This window comes from Manis javanica, chromosome 13 (assembly GCF_040802235.1).
Source record: "Manis javanica isolate MJ-LG chromosome 13, MJ_LKY, whole genome shotgun sequence".
NCBI lineage: Eukaryota > Metazoa > Chordata > Mammalia > Pholidota > Manidae > Manis > Manis javanica.
The window spans coordinates 87,765,239-87,789,703 of NC_133168.1; the positions used below are offsets into that span (position 1 = coordinate 87,765,239).

At 40.3% G+C, this 24,465-nt stretch overlaps 2 protein-coding genes across 2 annotated transcripts; both read right to left on the minus strand.

Annotated features, from left to right (window-relative positions):
* Positions 1–209: 209 nt before the first annotated feature.
* On the minus strand, positions 210–1,196 carry LOC140845396 (olfactory receptor 7G2-like). The gene has a single exon (XM_073219476.1). The coding sequence runs from the start codon at positions 1,191–1,193 to the stop codon at positions 210–212; it is 984 nt and encodes a 327-aa protein (XP_073075577.1). The 5' UTR covers positions 1,194–1,196.
* Positions 1,197–14,662: 13,466 nt separating this feature from the next.
* Positions 14,663–15,646, minus strand: LOC140845397 (olfactory receptor 7G2-like). The gene has a single exon (XM_073219477.1). The coding sequence runs from the start codon at positions 15,644–15,646 to the stop codon at positions 14,663–14,665; it is 984 nt and encodes a 327-aa protein (XP_073075578.1).
* Between the last annotated feature and the right edge of the window lie 8,819 nt (positions 15,647–24,465).

Below are 24,465 nucleotides of genomic sequence, written 5' to 3' on the forward strand. Positions count from 1 at the left end.
CCTATGACTTAGCATTGCTTCTATGGACCCTGAGGCAAAGGAACCGAGTTTAGAATGAAATCATTCTCAAACATCATGGAGCTAGACAAAAAATAGCATCATCATGTTTCAACCCTGTATTGAAATGCATTTTGACATTATGTTATCCAGTCATTTTTGAGGCACACGGTGGTGGAAGAAAGAGGAGTCTGGCTCAGCCAAGAATCATGTCACTTTGACTCATTCAATAAAAACAAGTCCAAAGGAGGTGACATCATTAAAGATGGAGGTATCCTATTAATTATTTTCTTAAAGGCCCTTTTCATGTCCCTATTCCTCAGGCTGTAGATGAACGGATTTATCATTTGAGGAACCACGATGTACATCACTGAAGCTACTGCAGTCTTTCTGGAAGAGTCAGTAACTGCAGAACTAATGTACACCCCCAAAGCTGTCCCATAGAACAAGGAGACAACTGACAAGTGAGATCCACAGGTGGAAAAGGCTTTGCGCTTTCCCTCCACTGAGGGCATTCTCAAAATAGAAGAGAGAATTTGCGTATAAGAGAAAATGACCCCGGATACAGGAACACCCCCAAAGAGGGAAGCCACAAAATATATCAGGATATTATTGATGAGGGTATCAGAGCAGGCCAGCTTGATGACCTGAGCAAGTTCACAGAAGAAGTGGGGGACTTCCAGGTCCCTGCAGAAGGACAGCCTCAGCACCATCAGACTGTGGAGCAGCGCATTCCCCATGCCAACGAGCAGAGAGAGCAGAATGAGCAGAACACAGAGCATGGGGTTCATGATGACCGTGTACATCAGGGGGTGACAGATGGCCACGTAGCGGTCATAGGCCATTGCTGCAAGGAGACAACTTTCAAATCCACCAAAACCAATGACTAAGCCCATCTGGAAAAGGCATCCTGTGTAACTGATGTGCTGATTGTGTATTTTGATGTTCATCAGCATCTTAGGGATGGTGGTTGTGCTTATACAGATGTCGGTAAAGGACAGGTGGGACAGGAAGAAGTACATGGGGGTGTGGAGGTGGGGATCAGAGCCGACGGCAAGGACGATAAGCAGGTTCCCCAGGATGGTGACCATGTACATGGACAGGAACAGCCCGAAGAGGATGGGCTGCAGCTCTGGATCCTCTGTCAGTCCCAGGAGGAGGAATTCTGAGACATCTGTGTGATTTGTAGGCTTCATGTTGTTGATCATCTGATGTAAAAGAGGCAGTGAAAAGAAAAAATAGTTCCTGGTCTAACAGCAACAATACCACCAGGGAACTTGTGGTTCAAATCTGTCCCTTTGCTAATTTCTCCCTCCATCACCATCTCTCACACCACTTCTCTCACCACCTCTTGCCTGTCTTCCCTTTATTGGTCCAAATTTTTAGAGCTCACCAACTCCATTTTACACATTGTGCCAAGTGCTGAGACACCAAGAATAAGACATGGCATTTCCTTTAGAAATATCCCATGCCTTCAAGCAAACAGAAGGACAAGAATAACATTATGAATTCTGCATTCCTGAACAATGGTCCCCAATAGTTGGCATTCTGCAGAGTCATCTGAAGTTCCTGTCACATAACAGATGGGTTAGTTATTGCTCTGACCCCATTTACCCTTGGGGACACTGGGTAAGCTGAGGCTTGATCATGGACATGAAGTACACAGTCAGTGCACAGCAAAAACTGGGTCTCAGTTTAGACTGTCTTCTGAGTGGGCTTTTGTAAATAACCTCTGTTAATGCCTCTGAATGATACACAGCTAGCATTTATATAAACAGTCATGCAGATTTCATAATTTCTTTAAATTGTTCAATATTTCATCCTGAACAATGCCCAAACTCTTTTCCCTTATCTGCAAGGTATGTCTACCTCTACCCATGAAGTAGCATGTACAAGGCCCTGGCAACCACCCAAGTATATGCTCTGCTCCTGGCAAAGATGAAAAATGTTGCCCATCAACCTGAAGCTCATAAGATGCCCCCATTAAAGTGGTTCTCATCTTCTTTAGTGGTTCATTCTACAGGAATCAGAGCACTGTGTCAGGTAGATTTTCTGTCTCATCCCAAGAGGATTTCTTCCCCTAAGATGACAATGTCATGTCTTCAAGAAGAACAGTTAAATATGAGAGAGAATGAATTGCATTGGCTTCTGTGAAAATAGCAACAATCTTCTGGTCCTTGAAAGTCTGAGACAAGATAATTGCAGGAACATATGGTATTTACAAGCCAAACAAGTGACCTAAAGGATTATCTCTGTTAAGCAGTTGTGTTCCCTCTCTTGGGAAGAGAGAAGAGGCCATGAAAGCCTTTATCATTTGGAGGATTACTTGAACTCAAACAGTGAGTTCAGTCCAGACCAGCACTTGCTTTGTGAACTGGGAACATTGTCTCTGCAGAGGCCTCATGTCCTCACTTGTGTAACGGGAACCCTCATCATACCTTATGGGGATGTTACAATGATGAGCAATGAATAGAAACACATCCAGCATGGCAGTCAGCACAGGGCACCCCCATCCTCACATTTCCTATCATAGTTCTCCTTTTCTGCCATGAACAGCATCTCCTGGCATGTTTCACTCATCAGAAGAAAGCAGTGGGCTTGGCAAGTGGAAGAAAATAATCAAAAAGAACATTCCAACTGTGACAACAGCAAATTTCAGGGAAGAGACTGGACTGAGAGATGAGGCTCCAGTTGGGAACCTTAATCATATAGAAAAGGAATGAAGGAAACATCAGTGATGTCATTATTCACCCAGCAAGAACATGTGATGAAATACACAGCAATTTAAATGAATCAAATAACAAAAACAACTAGATATTGGAATTAACACAAGTAATGAAAACCTACAGTAGAAAAAACACATATGACAGAAATCCTACAGCATGAGAAATTTAAAAATATTTCTTGATCCTAAACACATATATTTATTTTTATTATGAATCATTCAAGTGAAAGAAAATTACAAATACACCAGTGGAGATCTTGGTACCAACCAGTCAACATTATCAAATTCACTTATATCAGCATTACTAGGTGTTTTTATTACAATATTTAATACAAATATATTTGAAGTCCCTATATCATGTATTTATGCAATCTTGATTATTTTACTTCCAAAACAAACCATGACACTAACTTGATATACAAAATACCTCTGCACTTTTTACTGTATTTAATATTATGATACCAGAAAAAATTGCACTGTTTTGAATTTTTAAAACTTTTTTGAATATGACCACACTGGATATGTCATTTGCAGTTGGCTCTCTCATGTAATTTATTTTTTGATTAATTTAGTATTTAGTCCAGCTGTATTAATATAAAAACAAGACAAAAATCAACTCTATTTAAATTTAAAAAAAAAAGGAAAGAATTTGAAAAAAAAACCCCTAGGAATTATCTTACTATACAGTTCCATCACAATTTATTTTTCCATGTCCTAATAGGAATTATGCTTACTGCCTCTCTCTCTGTATATAATTATGAATGCAGACACAGTCTGAAGTCATGCATGAGGGAAGCCATTGTGTTCAAGATAGTACGCCTCTAGATGTGGGAGAGGGAAAGAGAGGGTAATTCAATAAGGGCACCTTCTGTAAGCATATTATTGTGTTATTTTATATAAAAACTTGGAGGCACAGCTGAAAGCTTTTCCTCTAATATCCGGAACAAGACAGGGATGCCCACTCTCCCCACTGTTATTCAACATAGTACTGGAGGTCCTCACCACAGCAATCAGACAGAACAAAGAAATACAAGGCATTCAGATTGGTAAATAAATAGTCAAACTGTCACTATTTGCAAATGACATGATATTGTACATAAAAAACCCTAAAGAATCCACTCCAAAACTACTAGAACTAATATCTGCATTCAGCCACATTGCAAGATATAAAATTAATATGCAGACATCTGTTGCATTCCTAAACAATAATGATGAAATAGCAGAAAGAGAAATCAGTTAAACAACTCCATTTACAATTGCATGAAAAAGAATAGAATAAAATAGTTAGGAATAAACCTAACCAAGAAAGTGAAAGACCGAAGCCCTGAAAACTACAAGACACTCTTAAGAGAAATTAAAGAGGACACTAACAAATGGAAACTCATCCCGTGCTCTTGTGTAGGAAAAATTAATATTGTCAAAATGGCCATCCTGCCTAAAGCAATCTACAGATTCAATGCAATTGCTATTAAAATACCAACAGCATTCCTCAATGAACTGTAACAAATAGTTTTAAAATTCATATGGAACCACAAAAGACCCCAAAAGCCAAAGCAATCCTGAGAAGGAAGAATAAAGCAGGGGGGATCTTGCTTCCCAACTTCAAGCTGTACAACAAAGTCATAGTAATCAAGACACTTTTCCACTGGCACAAGAACAGACCCACAGACCAGTGGAACAGAATAGAGAATCCAGATATTAACCCAAACATATATGGTCAATTAATATATGATAAAGGAGCCATGGATACACAATGGGGAAATCACAGCCTCTTCAACAGCTGGTGTTGGCAAAACTGGACAGCTACATGTAAGAGAATGAAACTGGCCCATTGTCTAACCCCATACACAAAAGCAAATTTGAAATGGATCAAAGACCTGAATGTAAGACATGAAACCATAAAACTCTGAGAAAAAAACATACGCAAAAATCTCTTGGACATAAACATGAGCAACTTCTTCATGAGCTTATCTCCCTGGGCAAGGGAAACAAAAGCAAAAATGAACAAGTTGGACTATATCAAGCTCAAAAGCTTCTGTACAGCAAAGGACACCACCAACAGAACAAAAAGGCACCCTACAGTATGGGAGAATATATTCGTAAATGACAGATCTGATAAAGGGTTGACATTCAAAATACATAAAGAGCTCATGCACCTCAACAAACAAAAAGCAAATAATCCAACTAAAAAATGGGCACAGGTTTTGAACAGACACTTCTCCAAAGAAGAAATTCAGATGGCCAGCAGACACATGAGAAGATGCTCCACATGGCTAATCATCAGAGGAATTCAAATTAAAACCATAATGAGATATCAACTCACACCAGTCAGGATGGCCACCACCCAAAACACAAACAACAACAAATGTTGGTAAGGATGTGGAGAAAGGGGAACCCTCCTACACTGCTGGTGAGAATGTAAATTAGTTCAACCATTGCAGAAAGCAGTATGGAGATTCCTCAAAAAACTAAAAAACGGACATACCATTTGACCCAGGAATTCCACTCCTAGGAAAATACCCTAAGAATGCAGCAGTCCAGTTTGAAAAAGATAGATGCACCCCTATGTTTATCACAGCACTATTTACAATAGCCAGGAAATGGAACCAACCTAAGTGTTCATCAGTAGATGAGTGCATAAAGAAGAAGTAGTACATATACGCAATGGGATATTATTCAGCCATAAGAAGAAAACAGATCCTAACATTTGCAACAACATGGATGGAGCTAGAGGGCATTATGCTCAGTGAAATAAGCCAGGTGGAGAAAGACAAGTACCAAATGATTTCACTCATCTGTGTAGCACAAGAACAAAGCAAAAACTGAAGGAACAAAACAGCAGCAGACTCACAGAACCCAATATTTGACTAACAGTTACTAAAGGGAAAGGGAATCGGGAGGATGGGAGGGAAGGGACGGAGGGAGAAGGGGCAAAAAGGGGCATTGCTATTAGCAGACATAATGTGGGGGGTGTACGGGGAGAGTTGTACAACACAGAGAAGACAAGTAGTGATTCTATAGCATCTTACTATGCTGATGGAGAGTGACTATAATGGGGTATGTGGGGAGGACTTGGTTATGGTAGTAGTCGAGTAAACATAATGTTCCTCATGTAATTGTAGGTTAATGATACCAAAATACAAAAATAAAAATAATAAACTTGAAGTCAATACAATAAAATGTCAGCATTCATTCATTCTGTACTGATGTGAGTGAGGGGTGGGCATATGCGTTTTTAAAATCACAATATCTTTTCTTTGTGATGCTGATGTACTAAGTTATAGAAAATAAAAGGAAACATTAAAGAAATAACATATTTTCTGGCGCTTTTACTTAAAATATTTGGTAGTTTTTTAAAGAACAGGTGGACTAGGAAGGGACTAAAAATCCAAGTGTCTTGGGCCACCCTCTTATTCCCCAGATTGGCTATGGGGACAAACAGCAGGTGTTCTACACAATCATGTTATGAAGAACCAGGAAAGAGAATTAAAGGTAAATATCAGCAAAGCATTTCCGTGTCACCACCCCAAGAATTGAAATAAATATCATAAAATTTCACAGAAATCCTGTCTGAGATGGGGCAGATTTTGGCTCTGGAGGAAATGCACCCTACAGAATGGGGTTAGGACACCAGGAGAACAAAGGCCAGGGAGCACTGGTGCCATGTGGGATATGCAAATCCCATATGTGGGATGTCCAGTGCCCTGACAGTGAGGCCAGAGCTCCATGGCCTAGTGGGTTCTGATCATTCTAAGCATGAATTCGCCTCACTGCCTCCACAGAATATAATTTCAGTAAAACACCTCATCTTATTTCAAGTTCATTAACTCATGGGTTTAGGTTACCTGGTTCACTTCACTGAGGACTGATGCTCAAGGCATCCCCGGGATGTGGAAGGTGGAGGTCTGTCCTCAGGAAGGGCAGACACCTTGAGTGAGGCCCCTGGCTCATGATGAAGCAGGAGAGTCCCTGGGAGGAGCCTCAGGTGTGTTGGTTGCTGACTTGGTGGAGTTGTTGTGTGAGGTGGTCACAGACGGACTCTCTGCATCCCTGGGGGCTCAAAATCCCAAGTCCTCATTAGCCAAGCCAATTTAGTGTCATTCTGATCCCAGAGCAGTGCAAACCCTTACAGACCAAATCTATAGACAGTAGGAATTCAGGATGGCTTCATCCCAACTATTTTTTACCCACCTATGTCTGTTTACCTGGCTTCACTTGCCTTGCAACTGTACACACACACTATTCTCTAATTAATTTTGTGTTCTTCTTGTAGTTACAAACAAAGGCATCTTTGTTTCTGTAGAGGCCAAGATCAGGCTGCCCCAAGATGTCCCACTGTGACTTGCATATTGTCTCAGAGCTGAAAGCAATCAAGGCCCAAAAGATTCAGAATGAAACTTGACCTCTCCCCTCAGTTTAATAAAAATATTTTTCTGGGTATTTTTTTTGAAGTATCATTGATAGACAGTATTATACTGTACACATAGTGATTTGACAGTTATGTACATTATTAAATGGTCACCTGACTAGAGCATAAAAACAATTTAGATCTAGCACCTACTCTGGTCGCACAGCCATCCCCATAGGTAACTACATTCTAATGTGAATAAGGGGCAGTAGACAGGAAAGGCTGTGGCTAGGCTGTACCTTCCCTCTCTGTGTGCCATCATTTCTGTGTGGCCCAGCAAACATTTGTTTACCAAATATTTACTCTTTCATATTCCTGTGATTGGCTCCCTTCTCCTTTGTAATCTCAGACCCGTCCCCTCTTCTCCTTCCTTCAGAATGACATACAGACCCATGGTTCTTACTGTCTTTGGCATTTGTAGCTATGAACTCCTCCTGCATATGAAATTAAACTTTGTTTTTTCTCCTGTTATTCTGTCTCCTGTCAATTTGATTCTTAAACAAGCAGAAGAACCTTGAGCAATAGAGGAAATTTCTTCCTCCCCACATTCCAGAAAAGGCTCCCTGGGGAATCAGAACCAACCTCACTGTTGGCTTGGAGGGTACATATGAAGAAACCCAAGTCCAATTTTAGGTGGGAAAACATACTTTTTTATGGCGGTATAAATATTAATAAATACAGGTAAGGTTTTTTAAGCAATGTTTCCTAGTAAGAGTCACCGGGCACCATCAAAAATACATTGTCATCTTACATGAAGTTTTCATAAAGAAATAAAATAACACATGTATATGTTAAGTCTTCCCTCCCTTCCCACTTTATTTTCCACATTCTTGATAATTTTTCCCTTCCCGAAGGGAACCACTACACTGACCTTGATATGCGCTATTTCCCCCTGCATCTTCCGTATATTTCATGTGAAAGTGGGTGGCTTCAGGAAACACTACCCCAAAATATGGCATCTTGGCATATCAAAAATTTTAAGTCAGAGGAGGTTCTTAAAATATCAGAAGCAAGATGTTCACTCGGACATTCTCCAGCATGTTTTCCCTGAGCAAGTCACGAAACCTTCAGGTGAGCCCTCCCGGTCGGCAAAGGCAGCGAGTATCCTTGTAACCAAAGGCAAAGAGCACAGGGAAGAGCTCCGAGAAGGCGGCCTGCTCGGTGCCCCCCGTTCCCTCTGGCCTCTCGTGCTTCCACACGACTTCCCACTCTTCATCAGACCTAGCACACAGATACTCATGTCTAACTGTTTCTTCCGGTCTCCATTTCCTGTGAATGCCCCCACGTCATGTAAAACATATGTTAAATAAATGTGTACGCTTCCTTCCTAGTAATATTTGTCAGTTCAATTATCAGACCCGGTCAGGGAACCTAAGAGAGTAAAGCAAAACGTTTTCCTCCCTGTCTTGTCAAGGGGTTTCAGGTTTGGCAAGTTCACTATGGATTCAGTGAGAAGGAGGAATAACAATAGAATATTCTTGGGGTAAAAGTGTTTATCACCCAGATTTATCCTCCCTGCGATACTCCAAGCACTAGAATCACGTCTGCAATAAACAGTCGGCAGGTCTGCAATCCTCCTTCATCTCTGCCTCCATCCAGGGCAACCAGAGCACTGGGCGGAGCAGCTTATATAGTGACTCAGTCAAAGCAGTTCATTGTCTATGGGTGTGGGAGCAGGAGCCTGACAGGGGCCAGTGACAGCACCAGGTAGTTTAGGTTCAGGTGAGGATCCTGGCCCAGGGGACTCAAGTGTCCCCACCCTCCCTTATGATACTGTCCATAATACATCCGTACTCTGTACTTCAGTTCTTTATATGCTGAAAAGGTCATTTAAAACTGATGTTTAATACATTTTGTGATTCATCACTCTTGGTACATTTCACTCTGGGTCATCAAATTTAACTGTGTGACATACCATTTATGACAAAATTTTCTCTTTTCAATTAGGCATTTTGATGGGTACATATATATTATGCATGTATGTATATTCCTATGCATATGCATAAATATGCACATATATTTGTTTACATATATGTATATAATATATACATATTATATAGATACATACATAAACACATATTTACATATTTATGTAAAAACAATTTAAAATAAACCATAGAATCAAAATTCATGACTGGTTGTGTGAAAAGCTAAGGAGGGGAATGGAATAGAATATAAAGAATTTATCTTCTTCCTGTATTTTGACATTAGGAAGATAATTAGAATGGCAAAATGTTAATATTTGTAAATTCTGGATATTTTGCTCCTATTCTGTACAACTCTGCATCTTAAGTATCTCACATGCTAATAGGGCACCAGGAGAGTGCAGGTGTAGCCTGTAGGGTCAGTTTGGTTGTCCACCTTGTTCCCCTTCCTCCTCATCACTGGGAACAGGTAACGAACAGAGACATCCCCCATCAAGTTATCAGGGAGGGAAAAGGAATGCAAACGTAAGAAGAAATTGACCAGGCTCCCTATGGTCTTCGACTAGTAGATAAAGACCTCTCCCTCTCCACTCCCAAACATGACCAAGGAGACTTCCAACTACCTGAATTACAACACTAAAGGGAAATCCTTTAGTGCTCCCTAGCATGTTGAGATATAAAAATCAAGCTTTGTCTGTGCAAAGTCATTTTCCCTAGGATTTGGCTCAGTTATGCTATATACTGATAGTCACAGAAAAGAAACAGCAGACCCCAAATGGAGTTATTTGTCCCCCATGACAGCAAATCCAGACTTAGTTAGAGCTTTAACCTGTCCCAAGAACATGACCTCTTCACAGTTGGTCTGAGAATTCCTTACCAGCACTACGGAGGTAATCTGCACAATACACCCTGCCAGTCCCTTCCCCGAAAAGAGATGTCTTGCCCTCAAATAATCCATCTTTTTTTCATTTCCTAATAACTTCCTTGCCCTGCACTCGTGCCTATAAAACCTCCCATCTCTCTACCTGCTGGATGGGATGCTTTCAATGACTTGCTTCATAAACCAATGAGGTCTTCAAATGACCTCAACTGAATTTTGCGTTTTAACATGCCTAGTGTACAAATGGACAGTTTATTTATCACAGGAGTGAAGTGTGATTAAGGTAACAGGATGGACTATTTATGAAAAGGTTCAGAGCCATAAAAATGAACTTTATTCCTGCCTCACATCAAAGACAAAACTAAATTGCTAATGGATAGTTTTGTAGCCAAAACTACAAAATCTTCAGATTCAAGTAACTAGGGATTTCACAAATAAAGGTATTATGAAAAATGTGGACAAAGTTAATTATATCAGAACTAAACAGTTCTGTTCCTTCATAAAACCCTATAAAGGATATACAAAAGCAAGCCACACAGCTAAAGCATCAGCAATGCATGTGGGTAGGAAGAATTAATATTGTCAAATGACCATCCTGCCCAAAGCAATTTAGAGATTCAGTGCTATCCCTATAAAATTTATAACAGCACTTTTTAATGAACCAGAGCAAATAGTTCTAAAATTCATATGCAACCAAAAAAGACCCAAATAGTCAAAGCAATACTGAGAAAGAAGAACAACGTTGGGGTGATTATACTCCCTAAATTCAAGCTATATGACAAAGCAACAGTAATTAAAACAGTATGGTACTGACACAAGATTAGATCTGTCTATCAATAGGAAAGAAAGAGAGAACTCGGATATAAATGCATGCATATATGGTCAATTAATACACAATAAAGAAGCCATGAATATACAATGGTGAAAAGATAGCCTTTCAATAATTGTTGTTGGGAAAACAGCTAAGTGTAAGAGAATGTAATTGGATTACTGCCTAACTCCATACACAGAGGTCAACTCAAAATGGATCAAAGACCTCAATGCAAGACATTTATCCATAAAACTCTTAGAAGAAAGCAAAGGAAAACATGTCTTGATCAAAAGTATAGAGCAATATTTTTCCAGACATATTTCCTCAGGCAAGAGAAACAAAATCCAAAGTGAACCAGTAGGAATGCATCAAACTAAACAGCTTCTGCGCAGCAAAGGACACCATCAACAGAACAAAAGGTAAACTACAATATGGGAGAACACAGTCATAAATGATTTCCATAAGGAAAACATGGTAAATATACACAATTGAATTTTATTCTGCCATGAAGAAAGAAAGAAATCCTACCATATGTAACAACATAGATGTTTCTGGAGGGTATTATGCTAAGTGCAACAAGCCAGGTGGAGAAAGACAAATACCATATGGTTTCATTTATTTACGGAATATAAAATCAAAACAAAAAAATTATAGTAGATTCATTGCAGTAGACACAGAGAAGAGACTGGTGGTTACGATGGGGGAGTGGTTGGGGTGGGTGGAAAGAGAGAGTGAAGGGGATAAACAGCACGGAAATTCTCAATCATAATATAAGTTTGTCACCGGGATTGTAGTATACCATAGATTCTGCAACATCTTTTTATGTTGAGAGATAGTAACTGTACTAGTTGGGGTGAGGAATTAATATTGTGGGTAATGTTGATGCACTGTGTTTTCTACTTGAAACCAATATAATTGTATATCAGCTATACTTCAATAAAAAATTTAATAAACTGAATCAATGTTGTTGATAAATCAACTAAGGGAAGGATTGAGAATTAAACAATGGGGTATGAATAAGGTAGAGTAATGTGATGCCTCTTTAAGAATATATGGGTGGACCAAATTATTGCTACTGCAGGAAGATAAGTGAATGGCCTCCTCCTCTACCCCCTTGTTGATATCATTCTCTGAGCACACTCTGGTATGTACTCTGTTATCAGTATGGATTAAGCATGAACAGATATTTCAATATTATTGTACAATTCCACAACCAATATTTCCCAATTTCATAATAGTTGTATCCACATATAGCTTACAGGCTGAAGATCAAAATTATGGGTCTTATAGTCAATAACGTTGCAGTAAATATCAAATTGTCCTAAAAGTGGTTAACGTGTGGTACAATACACTATTGGGATTCAAACTAAAATAGGAAATGGGACCTGTTCATTACCTCAATAAATTTAGTTTTAGCTGACTGATGCGATGCAATAATTGAAACATATGATACTGGTGCAGGATAACAATCAGACCTCCTGTTCTGAAAAGAACATCCAGAAAAATACCAATGCATAGATGAGCAGTATACTTATTACTGATTGACATTATAGTAAATGGATAGACATTGTAATAAAAATGTTTCAGACATAAAACAAATTTGAATTTCTATCTCACACCAAACATAAAAATTAATTTCACATAGCTTTATGCCTCATGTAAAAGGCAAACATATCTGTCCTTCAGGATGCATTAAGTAGGGATTTCAACATGAAGGCCTATTGAGCAAAATCATCAGGGAAAATACTGACAAATTAACTATTTCAAAATTCAGCACAATTACGCATCACAAATATTGGAGATAAAGCCCATGAAAAATGAGCCAGTCACCTAAGGAATAGATTTTCTATGCATCCTCGAAAAAGATGGCTATGTCAATTGAATAAAGAGCTCTTTATGTATAAGAAAATGATAAGCATCTCCATGTAAATATGACAGATATTATATATGACAGGCCCTATATATGACAGACATGGATTTCAATGAAAATATGATAGATCATGGATTTCACACAAGGGGGAAAATAAATGGCCCATATATGTGAAAATGCTTCCTGTCATAATAAGAAATGTAAGTGAATTAAATATTTCACAGCCCTTCATCAGATGAATGAAAATGTTTTGGTGATGATGTAGAATAGCTGGAACATACAATGTGTGGGTAAATTGCTCCAACTGCTCAGGAAAACTCCTGGGAACTACAAAAAGGAGGAAAGATACTCCCAATAGTCAATAATCCCACCCCAGCTGTAAAACATTCTCTGATTTATACCAGGGCATATGGAAGAGAATATTCAAACAGCTTTATTCATAATAGGAGAAAGTATTTCCCAAAATTTAATCAGCATCATAAGCCCTACCTCTTTTTATCATAACCATATGTAATATAGACAGCACTGAAAATAAACAAATAGTTGCTAAACCCAATAACACGTATGGATCTCAGAGGTACAATGAGGAGAATAACAACCAAGAAGTGATATTCATTCATTGAGTTGAAACTTTAACAAGGTCATAAAGAAGCAAATCTTTGCAATACATTCTACACATGTACATGCAAAAGCAATAAAAAATGCATAAAGCTAAATATATGACTTTTTGTAAGGCAAAACATACAATATGAAAATTAAGTATTGGCTGCCTCAAAATGATTTCTCTGCATGGTTACACTGCTCGCACCTTCTCTCTGTGTCTTCTCCATATCAGTCTGTATTTTAGGGATGCACAAGATTACATTCATTGTCCATTCCTCCAGATAATCCAGCTGCAGGTGCCTCACTGAAAATGTCCTTTTTCTAAATAAGTACCACTGACTCCAGTATCATACAAATTCATATTTATATGATATCACAGTAAGGAGAATTAGGATGTGATGATACATCTTGAAGACTCATAACATATACGTCTTCTGTTGATGTTATGCAAAGGTACAGGATCAACTTTAAAAGGAGAGGAAAGTCAGATTTTTGTCTCTGGCCATTATGTCCAAGAATGACACCTATATGTGCTTCCCACTGATGAATCTCAAAAATCACACAATCATCTCAAACCACTCAGATAATCTAATTATATCATTTTTTTGGTATCATTAATCTACAATTACATGAAGAACATTATATTTACTAGGCTACCCACTTCACCAAGTTCCCCCCACATACCCCATTACAGTCACTGTCCATCAGCATAGTAAGATGCTGTAAAATCGCTACTTGTCTTCTCTGTGTTGTTCAGCCCTCCCCGTGCGCCCCACACTATACATGCTCATCGTAATGCCCCCTTTCTTTTTCCCCGCCCTTGTCCCTCCCTTCTCACTGATTTTCCCCAGTCCATTTCCCTTTGGTAACTATTATTCCATTCTAGGGTTCTGTGATTCTGCTGCTGTTTTGTTCCTTCAGTTTTCCTTTGTTCTTAAACTCCACATATGAGTGAAATCATTTGGTAATTGTGGAGGCTAACATAGACTTGGAAGGGTATGTTTTACAAATGACTAGTCTGAGTACTAAATTGGGGTTTGAAAGGTGAGCTCCCTTGCCCCACTGCACACCTAAATCTGGGATGCAACCGGCATGGTCATAACCAGAGATCAGACAAAAGCTAGTCTCTAGAAATGACTGCAGCCTGCCTTCAATCCTTTCCCCATCCTATCCACTTTCAACAATTTTCCTTGTTTGGAGAGCAGTCGACAAAAAAAAAAATCACTAAACTAGAACCCCTGAGTCAGCTTTGGTTGTGTAGGTCCAGAGCAAAGAAAGTGAATTTAGAAAACTGAGGTCATTCTCATTCATCCTGGAGCTGAAGAAAAGGTATCATCACAACTCAAGCCATTGCTGAGATGCACGTGGCCATGGAGTGATCTGATAATGTTAGAGCCTCACGGTGGTGGAAGAAACAGGCATCTGGTCCACCCAGGAATCCAGTCACTTTGACGCATTCAAGAAAAACAAGTTCAAAGCAGGTGACCCCATTAAAGACAGAGGTATCCTACTGATTATTTTCCTCAAGGCCCCCTTCATGTCCCTGTTCCTCAGGCTGTAGATGAAGGGGTTCATTATCTGGAGAACCACGATGTACCTCATTGAGGACACTGAAGCCTTCCTGGAATATTCAGTAAGGGCAGAAGTAATGTACACTCCAAAATCTGTCCCATAGAATAAGGAGACACCTGAGAGATGAGACCCACAGGTGGAAAAGGCTTTTCGCTTACCCTCCACCGAGGGCATTCTCAAAATGGAAGAGAGGATTTGAGTATAAGAGAACATGATCCCAGATACAGGAACACCCCTAAGTAGGCTGCCTACGAAAAGTATCAGTAAGTTATTGATGAGGGTATCAGAGCAGGTCAGCTTGATGACCTGAGCAAGTTCACAGAAGAAGTGGGGGATTTCCTGGTCCCTGCAGGAGGACAGCCGCAGCACCATCAGACTGTGGAGCAGGGCTTCCCCAACGCTGAGGAGCAGAGAGAGCAGAATGAGCAGAACACAGAGCTGGGGGGTCATGATGTCCGTGTACCTGAGCGGATGGTAGATGGCCACATAGCGGTCATAGGCCATTGCTGCAAGGGTAAAGTTTTCAAATCCAGCAGAAACAGAGAAAAAGCAGACCTGGGTGATGCAGCCTGTAAAGCTGATGTGCTGATTCTGTGCCTGGATGTTCACCAGCATCTTGGGGATGGTGGTGGTGCTTATACAGATGTCAGTGAAGGACAGGTTACAGAGGAAGAAGTACATGGGGGTGTGGAGGTGGGGGTCAGAGCTGACGGCCAGGATGATGAAGAGGTTCCCCAAGACAGTGACCAGGTACATGGACAGGAATAGCTCAAAGAGAATGAGCTGTGCTTTTGGATCTTCTGTCAATCCCAGGAAGAGGAATTCTGAAACTTCTGTGTGATTCTGGGGTTCCATGTAGTCAATGATTCTGATGGAAAACTGGGATGAAAAGAACAGAAAATAATTAGTCCCCAGCTGAGCACCAGCAGCATTGTCAGGGAAGGTGTCTGAAATGCCAATTCTTGGTGCCACTGCAGACTTACTCGTGAGAGACTCTGGGGTGACGAATGGGAACCTGGAGCTGAATAGAAGCTCCAGACATTTTGTTGCATGCTTAAGTCCAATAAACCAAAATAAATAAAAGGAAATAAAACTGTGTATATTGTGAAGCCAGGTGAATATTCACCACTGTCCCTCTGCTAATTTCTCCCCCATCCCCATCTCTCACACCCCTCCTCCCTCGGCTCCCCTTAGTGTGCCTTATTTTTATTAATCACCAATGTTTCATACAGTGTGCATGTGGTGAATCTAAAAACAAGTGGGTGAGACATCGTGTTTCCTTCAGAAATATTTCTTCCCTTAAGAAACACAAAGACAAGAAGGAAGTTCTCCGAGCTGTCTTGCTGAGTGTAGTGCCCAGACTTTGGCACGCCTCAAAGTCCCCCCCTCAGAGTCCAAACGTGTCAGAACACGCACACATTGCCCCTCCATTCGTCCACAGGGAAACAGGGCGGTGTGGCTACCACAAGGACGCAAAGCGCGCAGTGCACGTCAGAGACTCAGTCTGACCTTAGATCTGACTACTGAGCTGACTCTGTTGACCCATCATTGTTAAGCCTCGGCATCATACAGAAGCGGCATGCCTAAACCAGCACCCCAGATTTCAGACTTCCCCTTTAAAATGGTAATATGTTCATTCCTCCCCCTTCTCTCTCAGGTACGTCCACATGTACTGCGAAGGAGGGTGCAGCAGGTCCTGGGATCAGTCCTAGTACACGCTCTGATCATGACAAAGATTAGTAAGTGGTGCTCACGACCCCAAAGCTCATAAGATCCCCTATGGAAACATTTTGTCTACACTAGTTATTAACTCTAAGAGAAGCAGGACAAGTGTGAATAAGAATCTCTGTGTCATCCCCAAGGGGACTTCCTCCCAAAGGTGAAAGTTGGCATGTTATTAAAAAGAAACAACAGGTAAATGAGAGAAAGAAAGAAATGCATGATCTTCCAAATACTAGATGAAAACAGCAACAATTTTAGATTTTGAAAGACAGGAAATGACCACATAAGAGGCTTATGTGATACCTACAACATATTTAGGCACCCTATCAGGATATTTTCTGTAAGGCAGGGGTTCCTCTTTCTTGGAGGAGAAGGATGGTCACAATAGCCTTTGTTATTCGGTGGGTGACTGAGACCCCAGCACTGACTCCCATCCGGGCCAGCACTTGATTTGTGTGTGGGGAAAGCTGCTTCCTGGTATAAGATGCCTTGTGTCCCCACCTGTACCATGGGAATGCTCATCACACCGCCGGAGGACGCTGCAGTGATGAGCCATGAATAGAAGACACACGCCAGCACGGTGTTCAAGCACGTGGGGCCCACATTCTGACCTTTCTACTGGGGATGTTTCCTGTCACGACACAGTTGGCGTGTGTCACTCCTCAGAAGAAAGCACTGGGTGGAGCAAGTCGGGGGATGATGGTGGAAAGAGATAATATCTCCACCGTGCTAAATACAGATTTCAGGGAAGAGATGATGAGCTGAAATTCCACCTGGGAACCCTCATAATGTAGGAGAGTCTAAAGGAGCATAAGGTATGTCATTATTCTTCAAAAGGAACATGTCATACCTGTGGAGGTCTATTTATGATGGTTTATTCAAACATTACAAAGTATAGAGAATCATCTTGAAGGGCTGAGTACCCTCCAGGCAACATTTGCAAATTCACACTCTTTCCCATCCTTCCTAGAAGTATTTTCATCGCAAGAGGCACATTTGAGGCCCTCGCCTCAGGTATGTACAAGTTGAGTTCCTTTCCTTCCCAGCAGGGAACACTGTACTAGCTTGATATCCATCACCCCCAGCACTTTCTCTTATATTAGGTACTGTTCTTGTAAAAGCAACTGCATCGTTCTTGCTTGTTAAAGAGGCGCACACACAGACTCATGCTCGGCCTGCATTTACAACTGGCTTTCCTCCTAAACATATGTTTACTGATGCTCTGTTGGCCTCATTCATTTTAAATACCGTGCAGTGTTCTGTATTGTACACCACGACCAAAGTCTCCATTTCCCAGCTGAGATGGATATCATGATTCTTAACTTTTATTATATACTTAAACATGTATCCCCCCCAGTAAACAGTATGAAATTCACAAACATTATCTGCTTCAGGTGATGTCATTAGAATAAATAATAGGTATGTTTCAAATATATATATATATATATTACTTTGATGAGCATTTAGTAATATATATAATTGTTGCATCACTATTTTATAATGTGAAACCAATATAATATTGTATATCAACTATATTCAAGAATAAACTATACATATAAATGCACAATGTGGGAGCCTGCCTGGGGAACACCATCATATGGCGCTGCCTGCGTGGAGGGAGTCAGAGGCTGAACGGGAAGTTGAAAGGGGTGTTTTCTGTATGTCTACCATATTGTTGATTAAAAATCATACACATGAAGCTGGTATAGCGGAATGCCAATGTTTAGTAGTTGTGGAAAGGGGTTAATGGTGGACTTTCTAATTGATCAGGCTTTGTGCATAATTCAAAATATTTGCTCATAGTAAGAAGAGGGTCAAAGACACCAGGGACGCAGCGTGCTCTGCGGGTCTGGGTCTGTGCTTCCTCCTCCTCATTCCTGCGGTCAGGCCGCCAACATGACACCAAAGCTCTTCTGTGCACGGATGTGTGTGGCGTAAGGTGAAGCTGATCCCCTTGGGCAGGGGCACTCCTAGCAGCTGGTAGAGGTGCGTGTCTCCTAAACGCTGACCTCACGTCAGAGCATTGTCTAAGGGACACTGGGTTACCTGGCTGGCATCACTGCGGGGTGATGCTTGATATGTTGCCTGGAAGCTGAAGAGGGAGACAGAAGGTCCGCATCTGTGAATGGCAGAGAAATGCAGTGAAGCTCCGGGTTTCTGGGCAAGAGGCACTGTGGCAGGGAGGTGGCTCAGCTGTTGTCTCCTGAGCAGGCCTGTTAAGTGAGGTGGTCACAGACACACTACTTGCAGGCTCTACATCCCTGGTGGCTCAATATCCAAAGCTCCTCATTAGATTAACTTTTATTATGATTCCGATCCCAGGACAGTGCAAACCCGTGAAGACCAGGACTCTAGAAGGGAGGCATTCAGGATGGCTGCTCCCCTAGGCTGCGAGGCCAGGTGTTTACCATCCATTTCTGTCTCCCCACTGCACACACCTTGCATGTGTGGACACACCTGCTTTCTCTAATTAGACTCAGTCAGCTAGCTCTCAGTAAAAGCTATGGCATCTAATCCAAATAGCATTGCAAGGAAAACAATTCTAACTTTAAGTATAAAATCATAGTTTATGGTTCATTAAAAAATCATTTTTAATTACAGCTAAGTAATGGTAAAGTGCAAACGCTCAGATGATTCTTGCAAGGTCACCTGTATGTTTCTGGATTCTTAATCTTTCCTCTATTCCATACTGCTGGTTGTGATAAAAATTTCTAAACATTTTTGACTGTCATCAATGCAGACATATTTAAGACTTTTAAACACCTTTCCTATTTAATCTCAATAGGTTCAGGGTACTTTTTTTCATTTTATGGGATCATGTGTTGATTTTATTATACTTTATCTTTATAGTTACATTATGAGAAATTACAATACCGTGGGCAAAGCACTTGTATGCTGGTTGATCCATACTGTCAGTGCAATGAATGGATATGAGGAGGGACGCGATACAATCCACTGCAGAGGTATCTTCTAGGTGATTCTATGGAAAATTCTCTAGTCACCTGACTTCAAAAAGGACCATCAGTTTTCTGTCTCTGGGCCTCATGTCTTGAGTTGACTCAGGTCTATGACTCTACTGATGATATTTCTTTCTGTTTTTCATTGTTTTTTATATTCCACACATAAGTGAAATCATAAAGTATTTGTCTTTCTCCACCTGGCTTATTTCACTGAGCGTAATACCCTCTAGATCTATCCATGTTGTTGCAAATGGCAAGACTTCTTTGTTTTTATGGCTGAATATTATTCCATTGTGTGTAAGTACCACATCTTCTTTATCCATTCATATATTGATAGATATTTAAGTTGTTTCCATATCTTGGGTATTGCAAATAGTGCAGCAATAAACATAGGGGTGCACATATATTTTGAATCGGGATTTTGTTTTCTTTGGGTAAATTCCTAGGAGTAGAATTTCTGGGTATTCAGAGTAAAAGTCTTTCACTGCCTTGGTTAGGTTTATTCCTAGATAGTTTATTGTTTTTTGTTTTTTTAAATTTTATTATCATTAATCTACAATTACATGAAGAACATTATGTTTAATAGGCTCTCCCCTACCCCACTTCCCCCCAAAAACCCCATTACAGTCACTGTCCATCAGCATAGTAAGATGTTGTCGAATTACTATGTGTCTTCTCTGTGTTGCACAGCCCTCCCCTTTCCCCCACCCCCCACATTATACATGCAATCATAATACCCCTTTCTTCTTCCCCGCCCATATCCTTCCCTACCCTCCCATTCTCCCCAGTCTCTTTCACTTTGGTAACTGTTAGTCCATTCTTGGGTTCTGTGATTCTGCTGCTGTTTTTTTCCTTCAGTTTTTCCTTTGTTCTTATACTCCACAGATGAGTGAAATCATTGGTATTTGTCTTTCTCCACTTGGCTTATTTCACTGAGCATAATACCCTCTAGCTCCATCCATGTTGTTGCAAATTGTAGGATTTGTTTTCTTCTTATGGCTGAATAGTATTCCATTGTGTATATGTACCACAGCCTCTTTATCCATTCATCTACTGATGGACACTTAGGTTGCTTCCATTTCTTGACTATTGTAAATAGTGCTGCGATAAACATAGGGGTGCATCTGTCTTTTTCAAACTAGAGTGCTGCATTCTTAGGGTAAATTCCTAGAAGTGGAATTCTTGGGTCAAATGGTAAGTCTATTTTGAGCATTTTGAGGAACCTCCATACTGCTTTCCTACCAGCAGTGTAGAAGAGTTGAACTAATTTACATTCCTACCAGCAGTGTAGGAGGGTTCACCTTTCTCCACAACCTTGGCAACATTGTTTGTTGTTTGTCTTTAGGATGGTAGCCATCCTTACTGGTGTGAGGTGATATCTCATTGTGGTTTTAATTTGCATTTCTCTGATAACTAGCGATGTGGAGCATCTTTTCATGTGTCTGTTAGCCATCTGAATTTCTTCTTTGGAGAACTGTCTGTTCAGGTCCTCTGCCCATTTTTTAATTGGATTATTTGCTTTTTGTTTGTTGAGGTGTGTGAGCTCTTTATATATTTTGGATGTCAAGCCTTTATTGGATCTGTTATTTATGAATATATTCTCCCATACTGTAGGGTGCCTTGTTGTTCTATTGATGGTGTCTGTTGCTGTACAGAAGCTTTTCAGCTTGATATAGTCCCACTTGTTCATTTTTGCTTTTGTTTTCCTTTCCTGGAGAGATATGTTCATGAAGAAGTTGTTAAGGTTTGTCCAAGAGATTTTTGCCTATATTTTTTTCTAAGAGTTTTATGGTTTCATGACTTACATTTACATCATTGATCCATTTTGAATTTACTTTTGTGTATGGGTTTAGACAGTGATCCAGTTTCATTCTCTAACATGTAGCTGTCCAGTTTTGCCAGTGGCATCTGTTTAAGAGGCTGTCATTTCCCCATTGTATGCCCATTGTATTACCCTAAGAATGCAGCACTCTAGTTTGAAAAAGACAGATGCACCCCTATGTTTATCGCAGCACTATTTACAATAGCCAAGAAATGGAAGCAACCTAAGTGTCCATCAGTAGATGAATGGATAAAGAGGCTGTGGTACTTATACACAATGGAATACTATTCAGCCATAAGAAGAAAACAAATCCTACAATTTGCAACAACATGGATGGATGGCTCCTTTATCGAATATTAATTGACCACATATGCTTGGGTTAATGTCTGGAGTCTCTAATCTGTTCCACTGGTCTGTGGGTCTGTTCTTGTGCCAGTACCAAAATGTCTTGATTACTATGGCTTTGTAGTAGAGCTTGAAGTTGGGGAGTGAGATCCTCCCCACTTTATTCTTCTTTCTCAGGATTGCTCTGGCTATTCGGGGTCTTTGGTGTTTCCATATGAATTTTTCAACTATTTGTTCCAGTTTGATGAAAAATGTTTTCAGTAATTTGATAGGGATTGCATTGAATCTGTATATTGCTTTGGGCAGGATGGTCATTTTGACTATATTAATTCTTCCTAGCCAAGAGCATGGGATGAGTTTCCATTTGTTTGCATTCTCTTTTATTTCTCTTAAGAGTGTCTTATAGTTTTCAGATTATAGGTCTTTTACTTCCTTGGTTAGGTTTATTCCTAGGTACTTTATTCTTTTTGATGTAATTGTGAATGGAATTGTTTCCTGATTTCTCTTTCTATTGGTTCATTGTTAGTGTATAGGATAGCCACAGATTTCTGCGTGTTAATTTTGTATCCTGCAACTTTGCTGTATTCCGATATCAGTTCTAATAGTTTTGGAGTGGAGTCTTTAGGGTTTTTTATGTACAATATCATGTCATCTGCAAAGAGTGACAATTTAACTTCTTCTTTACCAATCTGGAGTCCTTGTATTTCTTTGTTTTGTCTAATTACCATGGCTAGGACCTCCAGTACTATGTTAAATAACAGTGGGGAGAGTAGGCATCCCTGTCTTGTTCCCAATCTCAGAGGGAAAGCATTCAGCTTTTCGCTGTTCTAGTGTGTTTTTCAGTGCCTCTGTGTCCTTACTTAATTTATGTCTGATGGATCTGTCCTTTGGAGTGAATGGTGTGTTGTAGTCTCCTAAAATGAGTGTATTTCATTCTATTTCCTCCTTTAGTTCTGTTAGTAGTCGTTTCACATATGCTGGTGCTCCTGTATTGGGTGCATATATATTTATAATGGTTATATCCTCTTGTTGACTGAGCCCTTTATCATTATGTAATGTCCTTCTTTATCTCTTGTTACTTTCTTTGTTATGAAGTCTATTTTGTCTGATACTAGTGCTGCAACACCTGATTTTTTCTCCCTATTGTTTGCATGAAATATCTTTTCCATCCCTTGACTTTCAGTCTGTGCATGTCTCTGGGTTTGAGGTGAGTCTCTTGTAAGGAGAATATAGATGGGCCTTATTTTTTAATCCATTCAGTGACTCTATGTCTTTTGATGGGTGCATTATGTCCATTTACATTTAGGGTGATTATCGATAGGTATGTACTTTTTGCCATTTCAGGCTTTAGATTCGTGGTTACCAAAGGTTCCAGGTTACTTTCCTTACTATCTAAGAGTCTAACTAACTCACTTAGTATGCTGTTACAAACACAATCTAAAGGTTCTTTTCTATTTCTCCTCCTTTTTCTTCCTCCTTCACTCTTTATATATTAGGTATCAAATTGTGTACTTTTTGTCTGTCCCTTCATTGACTTTGGGGATATTCAATTTAATTTTGCATTTTCCTTGCAATCAGCTGCTCCACCCTCCCTACTGTGGTTTTACTACCTCTGGTGACAGCTATCCAACCCTAGGAACACTTCCATCTATAGCAGTCCCTCCAAAATAGACTGCAGAGATGGTTTGTGGGAGGTAAACTCTCTCAGCTTTTGCTTATCTGGAAATTGCTTAATCCCTCCTTCAAATTTAAATAATAATCTTGCCGGATAAAGTAATCTTGGTTCCAGGCCCTTCTGCTTCATGGCATTAAATACATCATGCCACTCCCTTCTGGCCTGTATGGTTTCTGCTGAGAAGTCTGATGTTAGCCTTATGTGCTTTCCTTTGTATGTGATCTTATTTATACCTCTCACTGCTTTTAACAGTCTGTCCTTATCCTTGATCTTTCCCATTTTAATTACTATGTGTCTTGTTGTTGTCTTCCTTGGTTCCCTTGTGTTGGGGGATCTGTGGATCTCCATGGCCTGACAGACTATGTTCTTCCCCAGATTGGGGAAGTTTTCAGCAACTACATCCTCAAAGACACTTTCTATCCCTTTCTCTCTCCCTTCTCCTTCTGGTATCCCTATAATGTGAATATTGTTCAGCTTGGATTGGTCACACAGTTCTCTCAATATTCTTTCATTTTTAGAGATCCCTTTTTCTCTCTGTGCCTCAGCTTCTTTGTATTACTCTTCTCTAGTTTCTATTTCATTTATTGTCTCCTCCACTGTATCCAACCTGCTTTTACTACCCTCCATAGTGCTCTTCAATGATTGGATCTCTGACCTGAATTCATTTCTGAGTTTGGATGTCTTTCCATACCTCCATTAGAATGTTGATGATTTTTATTTTGAACTCCTTTTCAGGAGGAGTCACAAGGTCCATATCATTTAAATCTTTTTCGGGAGTTGTATTAATAATTTTACTCTGGACAAGGTTCCTTTGGCATATCATGTTTATATATGGCGCCCTCTAGTGTCCAGAAGCTCTATTCTGGAGTTGCTCAGCCCCTGAAGCAATGTCGGGGGTCACAGGGGAGTGGTACTGGTGCCTGGGGGGAGGAAAGAGCTGTTTCCTGCCTCCTGGCTGCTATGCCTGTCTCCACTGCTTGAGCCAGTGGGCGGGTCACACAGGTATGTTTCTGTCCCAGAGCAGCTGGATATGGATCCCTGCTTTCCACAAGCAGCCAGAATCCCAGTCTCCCCAGGAACTTTGCCTGTATTAACTTTCCAACCTGGTAGTCATGCGAATCTCATGAATGCACCATGAAATGCAGGTACG